Source organism: Dipodomys ordii, unplaced genomic scaffold (assembly GCF_000151885.1).
Source record: "Dipodomys ordii isolate 6190 unplaced genomic scaffold, Dord_2.0 Scaffold7, whole genome shotgun sequence".
NCBI classification, from domain to species: Eukaryota; Metazoa; Chordata; class Mammalia; order Rodentia; family Heteromyidae; genus Dipodomys; species Dipodomys ordii.
In genome coordinates this window covers 4,141,437-4,149,913 of record NW_012267223.1, presented here as the reverse complement: position 1 = coordinate 4,149,913, position 8,477 = coordinate 4,141,437, and the positions used below count along the sequence as shown (strand labels likewise).

General features: G+C 54.9%; 3 protein-coding genes across 5 annotated transcripts in view; 1 reads left to right on the top strand and 2 right to left on the bottom strand.

Annotated features, from left to right (window-relative positions):
* Gga3 (golgi-associated, gamma adaptin ear containing, ARF binding protein 3) overlaps window positions 1–121 on the bottom strand; it is a 15,253-nt gene extending 15,132 nt beyond the window's left edge. For both annotated transcript variants that reach the window (XM_013038024.1, XM_013038025.1), the window contains exon 1: window positions 61–121. In XM_013038024.1, the coding sequence (XP_012893478.1) occupies window positions 61–100 (40 nt within the window). In that variant the 5' untranslated portion in view covers window positions 101–121. The remainder of the gene's footprint in view (window positions 1–60) is intronic.
* Window positions 122–309: 188 nt separating this feature from the next.
* Window positions 310–5,480, top strand: Mrps7 (mitochondrial ribosomal protein S7). Its single transcript, XM_013037997.1, has 5 exons — window positions 310–505; window positions 984–1,175; window positions 1,492–1,555; window positions 3,197–3,364; window positions 4,844–5,480. Exons 1-5 carry the CDS (start codon window positions 423–425, stop codon window positions 5,063–5,065), a joined length of 729 nt encoding a protein of 242 aa, XP_012893451.1. The 5' UTR covers window positions 310–422; the 3' UTR covers window positions 5,066–5,480.
* Mif4gd (MIF4G domain containing) lies at window positions 5,349–8,447 on the bottom strand. Of its 2 annotated transcripts, none has more exons than XM_013037998.1 (5): window positions 7,322–7,633; window positions 7,055–7,164; window positions 6,744–6,899; window positions 6,546–6,638; window positions 5,349–6,035 (listed from the first exon to the last, which is right to left on the bottom strand). In XM_013037998.1, exons 1-5 carry the CDS (start codon window positions 7,422–7,424, stop codon window positions 5,808–5,810), a joined length of 690 nt encoding a protein of 229 aa, XP_012893452.1. In that variant the 5' UTR covers window positions 7,425–7,633; the 3' UTR covers window positions 5,349–5,807. The 2 variants fall into 2 exon arrangements, with proteins under 2 accessions (XP_012893452.1, XP_012893453.1); XM_013037999.1 differs by lacking the exon at window positions 7,322–7,633 and adding an exon at window positions 7,882–8,447 and having other exon boundaries at window positions 5,745–6,035.
* Window positions 8,448–8,477: the final 30 nt, after the last annotated feature.

Genomic DNA, 8,477 nt, shown 5'->3' with positions numbered 1-8,477 from the left:
GGCGCCGGGGGGCGCCGACAGGACGGCGGGGTGGCAGGCCGAGGCGGCGCGGCTACTCACTCAGCCAGGACTCCAAGCTCTCCCCTTCCGCCTCCGCCATATTGCAGCCGCCCGGGCCAGCCCCGCGGCTTCAAACCTCGCGAGATTCTGCACGAGACCGTCCGAGGTGCGGCCTACATGGGGGCCTGAGAGGCCAAAGTGCTGCCTCCGGACGGAGCGCCTGACTGCGACGGACCCTGGGAACGGCAGTGTGTTCTTTTGGCTCTTCTTTCGCTTGGGCGTCAGGGCGAAAGACTTTTAACACCCAAATCTAGGGAGTGAGGTTCAGATTTAGGACCCCGTGGAGCCTTTAACCCGTCTATTTCGTCATTCGCTCAGGCGCACTGAGGGCAGCCCTCGCGGGGTCCTCGAAGCCGGCCAAGATGGCTGCCCCCGCCCTGAGAGCGGCGCCCGGGTGGTCCGGCCTGTCACTCGGGGCGCTGCGTGCTGTTTGGCGGCTTCCGGGGTGAGCGGGCAGCGGGCAGCCGGGCACGCCTCTTGGGTCTTTACGGAAGGACCTGGAAGGGAGCCACAGGAGGCCGCGCTGGGCCCGGGAGGAAGACGGCTGTCCCCAGGGTCGGGCCAGCCCTGCGCTCAGGCCTGCGCTGCGCGACCTGGCGCCCGGGGGAGGGCCGACGGCCGGGGAGGGCCCGAGGGGTCGGAGCGGGGTCGGGGTCTCTTGGGGGCTGCAAGCGCGGCCCGGCTGAGCCCCGAGTTGGGCGGCGGGGAAGGGAGAGGCAGGAGGGGTTCGCTGAACCTCGCTGTCAGCACGACTCAGGGAGAAGGCCCCGCGATCGCTCCGGACAGAAGCCAGAATTCCTGCGGTGCGTGTTTCGCCGGCGGTTCTTGGCGCTGCTCTCCCTCGTCAGCGGTCTGGCACACATTGCTATTGTTAAGTCAAGCTTCTCACACGTGTGTGGTCAGCTTCCTCTTTCCACTCCCAGGTTAAGCCAGGTGAGATGGAGCCGCTACGGTCCTGAATTCAGGGATCCCCTCACTGACAAAGAACATTACCGCAGACCTGAGGCCGAACTCACTGAGGAGGAGAAACATGAGCAGGAGCTCAAGAAAACTCAGCCCATCAAAGCTGCCCCATCAACGAAAACAAGCTCTGTGTTTGCAGACCCGGTGATCAGGTTAGATGGAAACACTCGTTGCATGGACTGGAACGATCCTACGGAGGGTTTAAAGAATTTCTAAATACTGCAGGGGCAGCTCATGCCTGTAATCCATCAGCCTGGGCAGGAAAGTCCAGGAGACTCTTTACCTCCAAGTAACCAGCAAAAAGCCCGAAGTTGGACTGTGGCTTCCATGGTAGAATGTCAGTCTTGAGTGAAAAGACTAAGGACAGCGCCCAGGCCCTGAGTTCAAGCCCTAGTACCAGCACAAAAGCAATAAAGAATTTACCAAAAAAGCTAACAATGTTCCTTTTTGTTTGTTTGTTTTTTGAAGCAAGTTCACCAACATGATGATGAGAAGAGGAAACAAGGTACTGGCCAGATCCCTCATGAACCAGGTAAATAGTTATTCCTGTTTTTGGTTTTTCCTCTAGCTTTAGACCCTGTTTGGTTCATCTCAGCTTTAAAATTAGAGAATGGGTCAGGCATTGGTGGCTCATGCCTGTGATCTTAGCCATTCAGGAGGTTGGGATCTCAGAATCTTTTTTTTTTTTTTTTTTGTCGGCCGTGGGGCTTGAACTCTGGGCCTGGGCGCTGTCCCTCAGCTCTTCAGCTCAAGGCAAGCGCTCTACCACTTGAGCTACAGCGCCACTTCCGGTTTTCTGGTGGTTTATTGGAGATAGGAGTCTCACGGTCTCTCCTGCCTGGGCTGGCCTTGAACCGCGATCCTCAGATCTCAGCCTCCTGAGTAGCTAGGATTACAGGCGTGAGCCACCAGCGCCCGGCGGGATCTCAGAATCTTGTTCAAAGCCAGGCTGGACAGGAAAACTCCAAAAGCTGGAAGTAGGGTTATGACTCAAGTGGTAGAGCACCAGTCTTGAGCAAATAAATCTACAGGACAATGTCTAAGCTCTGAGTTCAAGACTCACTACTGGCATCCTTCTCTCCCCCTCAAGAAAAGACTAAAGAGTAGAGCCCAGTATAAGCCTGTAACACCAACTACTTGGAAAGCAGAAGCAGGATACAGAGTTTGAGACCAGTCAGGGAAAAATTAGGGAGATACTTCCTCAAAAAACAAGTGAAGCTGGGTGCTGGTGGCTCATACCTCATGCCTGTAATCCTAGTTACCTAGAAAACAGATCTGAGGATTTCAGTTAAAAGCCAGACTGGACAGGAAAGTCTGTGAGAGTTTTTTGTTTTTTGTTTTTTTTGTCGGTCATGGGGCTTGAGCTCTGGGCTTGGGTGCTATCCCTGCACTCTTCAGCTCAAGGCAAGTGCTCTACTGCTTGAGCCACAGTGCCGCTTCCGGTTTTCTAGTGGTTTATTGGAGATTAGAGTCTTCCGGACTTTCCTGCCTGGGCTGGCTTTGAACCGTGATCCTCAGATCTCAGCCTCCTCAGTAGCTAGGATTACAGGTGTGAGCCACCAGCACCTGGCTACCTGTGAGACTCTTAATCTCCACTTAACTACACCCCTCTAAAAAAAATGCTGAAGTGGAGCTGTGGCTCAAGTGTTGGAATGCTAGCCTGAGCAAATAAGCTCAGGGACAATACCTAGATCCTGAGTTCAAGTCCTAGGACTGGCACAAAAAAAAACGTTGGACTGGGAAGGTGGCTCAGTGGTAGAGCGCTTGCCTTGCATGCATGAAGCCCTGGGTTCGATTCCTCAGCACCACATAAGCAAAAAGAAAAAAAGCCAGAAATGGTGCGGTGGCTCAAGTGGTAGAGCGCTATCCTTGAGCTGAAGAGCTGAGGGACAGCACCCAGGCCCAGAGTTCAGGCCCCACGACTGGACCTAAAAAAATATATATATGTGTGTGTGTGTGTTTGGAAATGGGGGTTTTGATGCAGTCCTGCAGGAGTCTGTCATTTCCCTCCCATTAGTTATTGCACAGTGAAGCAGGAGAAACTTAGAAACGTAGTGCTGGATGTGCTGAGGGAGGAGACGTCTGGCCATGTTGATGCGAGTAAAAGGCAAGGTGCTAAGCTAGTAAGTGATGTGGGGAGCCTGCATAGCCTTTGTGATGTCTCCCTTTGCAGACTCTGGAAGCAGTGAAAAGGAAGCAGTTTGAGAAGTACCACGCCGCTTCTGCGGAGGAGCGGGCAGCTATTGAGCGCAACCCCTATGTCATCTTCCACCGGGCACTGAAAAACTGCGAGCCAGTGATTGGGCTCGTGCCCATCCTCAGAGGTGGCCATTTCTACCAGGTGATGGGGCAAGAAAGCTACCTGTGAAACAGAGCAGGGTGGGAGGGCCCAGAGTTGGGCCAAGAGTCATGGCCTTCTAGATTTGGGACTTGTCAGGATCCATTCCTCTGGATCCTGTAGTATAGGCAGAGATCACAGGTAGAGATAGAAAAGAGAGAGCCATGCACTGGTGGTTCACACCTATAGTCCTAACTACTCAGGAAACAGATCTGAGGATCATGGTTCAAAGCCAACCCCAGGCAGGGAAGTCCATGAGACTCTTATCTCCAATTAACTGCCAGAAACCGGAAGGGGAGCTGTGGCTTGAAGAAGTAAAGTGCTAGCCTTAAGTGCTAGCCTTAGGATAGCGCCTAAGTCCTGAGTTCAAGTCCCATCATTGACAAAGCAAAAAAAAGAGGGCTGGGAAGGTGGCTCAATGGTAGAGTACTTGCCTTGTATGCATGAGGCCCTGGGTTCCATTCCTCAGCACCATATAAGCAGAAAAAGCCAGAGGTGGCTCTCTGGCTCAAGTGGTAGAGCCCCTGTCTTGAGCTGAAGAGCTGAGGGACAGCGCCTAGGCCCAGAGTTCAGGCCCCACAACTGACACCAAAAAAAAGAGAGAGAGAGAGAGAGCAAAGAAATGACAAAATGATTGGGGCTGGGAAGGTGGCTCAGTGGTAGAGTGCTTGCCTTGCATGCCTGAGGCCCTGGGTTCGATTCCTCAGCACCACATAAGCAAAAAGAAAAAAAAGCCGGGAGTGGAGCTGTGGCTCAAGTGGTAGAGTGCTAGCCTTGAGCTGAAGAGCTGAGGGACAGCACCCAGGCCCAGAGTTCAGGCCCCACGACCGGACCAAAAAAAAAGAAATGACAAAATGACATCTTCTGGGAGTCTCCCTTCCCTCTATCCAGCATCCTGTTTCCCTAAACTGTAAACTTCTCATGTTGAAGGTCCATGTTTATGTGCCCGTATCTAGCATAGTACTTAACTCATAACTGACAATTCATTAGTTTGTTGGATTTAACAAGATATCTCTATTTTAGCATTTAATCATTTTTTGTTGTCATAAGATTTTCTTGGCTTCTTTTTTGGTCTAAACACCAAGGGTGGGCCTGTCTCCACCTTAGCCTCTGGCATAGTCCCTGACACATAATAGAACCTGGGAAATGATTCTTGTAGGAGGGACAGTTTTTAGTTATTACACTTGATCTGAGGCAGCTAAATCACTCCAGCTAACAAGTCTGTCCCCAGTTCACGCTTGTGTCAGCTTGGTTACTTTTCCTTTTAGGAGCACAAGAGGCTTGTGCTTAATGAGTGTTTGCTGAGTATGTCTGTTACACCAAAGTCACGCAAGGGTGAGAGATGATCAAAGAAACAAACCTAGAGAGGCTCCTCACGAGCCTTACTGGGGCCGCCCAGGGGAAACGCGGCCCCTCCTCAGAGCTAGGAAGCAGGAGGTCCAGACCTGGCAGGCCCCTTCACCTGTGCCTTTGCTTACCCAGGTCCCTGCGCCCATAGCCGACCGACGTCGACGCTTCCTGGCTATGAAGTGGATGATCACTGAGTGCAGAGAGAAGAAGCACCGGCGGACACTGATGCCAGAGAAACTGTCACACGAGCTGCTGGAGGCTTTCAACAACCAAGGCCCAGTGATCAAGAGGAAGCACGACATGCACAAGATGGCCGAGGCCAACAGGGCTCTGGCCCACTACCGCTGGTGGTAGAGGAGAGGACAGGCCCAGGGAGGAGCCAGGCTCTCCACGCAGGAATCCACTGCCCCACGGGAGAGGACCTGGGACAGCTGTGAGTGAAGGACGTCTTCCTTTCGGGAAAGGATGGAGCAGTGTGCTCGTTGCCCATTTTTCCTTCAGGGCTACCACTGGTATCCCTCTCCAGCCCCTGCTGAAGAACATAGCCCCACCGGGATTCCCTCCGAGAAAGTAAGGCCAATCTTCTCTTCCCTCAGCTGGGGCTAGACATGTAGACACTGAAAGAAGGCAGTGTTCGTATGAGAAAAGATTTATTAGAAAATGCTCGGCCTGACCTGATGAGTGGCCATTTCATTACAGCTGACTGGCTGGGGCTTGTCTCCACCGCAGTCATTGTACAAAAGTGTATCAAATGCAGTTTCTGTCCTGACTGGTGTTTGGTCGCTGCTCCTCGATGTCCTAAAGTACCCGATGGCTGTGGTAACCCATTTTGTAGATGGGGAAACTGAGGCACCGTGGTAGTGTTGTACCAGTGGCTACATGGCTCTGGTTGGGAGTTGCCCACGTGGAAAGCGGGAGGAAGGGGCAGTGCAGCAGGACTGCATGGTGTCTTCCAGGCCCTTAGGGGAGGAAGGAAAGGAGGCAGGACCACCGGTTAAGTAGGGAGGAGGGACGGTTGAGAAGGGACCGTGGAGAGGCAGGCACTCTGTTACCAACTGTGGATTAGCGTTACAGAATGGCCAGTGAGTGGCCAAGCCTAGTCAGTCACCTCACTGTAGTAATACTTGTGGGCAGCAGGTGTGGTCTTCCAGCCAGCTGCCCGGAACTCAACGATCTCCAGCAGTAGCAGATGGGACAGGGAGCTGAGACTGGTTTGGAGGAGGAAGCCATCCCGGATCAAGAAAAAGAGGTCATCCATGCGCTGCCCGTTCATCTTCTCCAGCTGCTCCCCGACCCGGTGCAGCTGCAGAACCAAGCAGTCTACCTGCAAAGGCAGCAGGAAGCCTCCTGGTCAGCTCCGGGCAGAGCCAACCCAGCACACAAGAGCGACAGCACGTGCCAAGTGCCAGCTTCTGTGCTTTGCCCTTGTTCTGTGTTCATTCTTCACCCTTACCTGATCGTGGGTACACATGAACTTGCTTCGAACATCTGGCCAGGCTGGATTCAGACCTGTCTCCAATCCACTGGTTAATCCTACTTTCTGCCTACTCTTCACAACTTGGCCCAGGTTTAGTTTCTGTGCCTACTGTAACCGCAGCTGGTCATGCGCTCTCACCATTCCTATTGGAGCTTGGGTTTCCTGCTGGGGAGGGAGCTGCTGAACTAGTCAGGTTTGGCTGCTCTGTTCTGGATAAATTCTAGACCCAGCAGTCGGTCATGTAACCACCAGGCTCCTGCCCAGAAGCAATGCCTTCCAAGGTCTCTGCAGGTGGAGTTTGCTATTCTGAGCCAAGTCAGGCAGCTCATCGCTAGCACCACCTCCCCAACTACTCACCTCCTCCTCGTTGCTCAGACTGTCGGGCTGGGCTAGCCGGAAGAGGCAGTCATACACAGGGTTCACGAGGGCCATCATAGGCATGTTGCTCACCTGTGTGGAGAAGAGGGGTCAGGGCAGCTGTATTAGCGGCCCTGGGGAAACTGTCCAACCTGGCCTTGGAAACAGGCCTCTGCCTCTCAGGGTGGCAGGCCTCACCCTCAGGTAGTCAAAGATGTTGCAGATAAAGGTGACATAGCAGACCCAGCCCTGTAGGGAGCGCGCTCGCAGCTGCTCCCGGGCCTGGTACTCCTGCTGCAGCCGGTTGAGGAGTCCACGGCGGAAGACACTCTGGCCTGCTTGTTTACTCTCTGCCTGTGAGCCAGGGAGAGGGTGATGAGAGCCGGAGGGACGGTGCTATTGCTACCCCACCCATCCTGGCCGCTCCCTGTACATCTCTATTCTAGCTGGCCTGTGCCCTCTCCTGAGACATCTTACAGCAGCTCCCTCTCCTCTGCCAACTCCCCAACCTGGATGATGGCGTAGCACATGCGGCCTGCTTCCTTGCTGAACACACAGTCCTGCAGAGAGTGATCCACGATCACATTGGCCACTTTCTCCAAGTCCACCGCACCTGGATCTAGGGTAGAGACAGGAGGGAACCTAGAGCTGCCCATTGTTGGCACACTTGCCGCCACCTACTTCTGTGGATATTAGATGTCCTCAGAGCGCTAAATGTTGACATTTAAGGAGACTATGGGGCGGCGGTGTAGCTCAGTGGGTGAAGGCTTGCCCACTGTGTGTGAGACTCAGGGTTTCATCCCCAACACTGCAAAAGAAACATGAGAACACCTCCACAGTTGACAGGCAGAAGCCATGTCTCGGGGCAGCCCCAGCCATCAGCCCCCTGGTTCTCTACAGAGAGCTGGAAATGACCAAAGTGAATGTGTCTCAGGGCACATCTTTTCCTGGCACGAAGTTGAGAAACTACTGAACACCCAATGCCACATGTGTCCCGATAACACGGCCCCCGCGCCGGAGCAGCAGGGGCTCCCCACAAGCTCACAAGAACATAGCTAGTGGTTAACCAGGTCAATCTCCAGTCCTGACTGCTCCATCCATCCAAATCCGGCAGCTCTGCATATTAAAGAGAGCTGTCAGCAAGCCAGTCAGCCTCAGAGGCTTAAAGGGCAGGAGCCTTGTTCTCTTTCATGGGTACTTAAAGGCTTTACAGGCAGAGACGACTGATTCATCCTCCCCAAACCGGCCTGCCTGTGGGCTGCCTTCGGTCTGCGTTGGGCTGTGACTCCTATTCCCAGACAAGGGCTGGACGGGGCTGCGGGGACTCCCCGCTCACCTTTGAGCGCTGTCTTCAGCAGCTGCTGGGTCTCTGCGTCAAAAGACTGGATTTTATACTCTTCTCTCCCGGCCTCCCCCATGACAACCGGTCAGTCCCAGCAGCTCCTCACTGAGCGGGGGCTGTGACAGCACCTGAGAAGAAGCCGGGAGGGGCGGGGCCTCAGGTGTGCGGGGGGCGGGGCCGACGCTCCTGGGAACAGGTGCAACCGGGCGGACCGCGGCTTTCGGTGGCTGACCGCGAGCCCACCAAGCTTGGCTCCCGGCGGAGACGGGCCGAGCCGGCCGGGCACCTGCTGACCCTGGGAAACCCCAGGCTCCGGGGATTAGGAGCGAAGAAGGGCCAAGGCCCCCGGCCCGCCCTCTCGGGGCAGGCGGGCTATTTTTAGCCGGCACTGAAGTAACTTGAGCGACGGTGCCTAAGCTGGGGTGCGGAGTGTTGGGCTCACACGAAGAGTCCTCCATTCCGCAGGGGACAGGGCTGAGGGCCCCACGCTGCGGACCTCAGCGCCTGCGGCAGCGCAGCCGTCTCTAGATGTCTCCAGAGTCGTCCTCGATCCACAAAGCCCGCCCCTGCCGCCCCGGGCCGGGGCCGGG

Bases quoted from the DNA above. Each gene is read 5' to 3' on its own strand.
- Mrps7 (XM_013037997.1), top strand. From the start codon at position 423: ATGGCTGCCCCCGCCCTGAGAGCGGCGCCCGGGTGGTCCGGCCTGTCA. The intron at 506-983 runs GTGAGCGGGCAG...TTCCACTCCCAG, and splicing joins GCTGTTTGGCGGCTTCCGGG to GTTAAGCCAGGTGAGATGGA. The intron at 3,365-4,843 runs GTGATGGGGCAA...TTGCTTACCCAG, and splicing joins GAGGTGGCCATTTCTACCAG to GTCCCTGCGCCCATAGCCGA.
- Mif4gd (XM_013037998.1), bottom strand. From the start codon at position 7,424: ATGGCTGGGGCTGCCCCGAGACATGGCTTCTGCCTGTCAACTGTGGAG. The intron at 7,165-7,321 runs GTGGGCAAGCCT...TCTCTACCCTAG, and splicing joins AACCCTGAGTCTCACACACA to ATCCAGGTGCGGTGGACTTG. The intron at 6,639-6,743 runs GTGAGGCCTGCC...TTCTCCACACAG, and splicing joins ACATCTTTGACTACCTGAGG to GTGAGCAACATGCCTATGAT.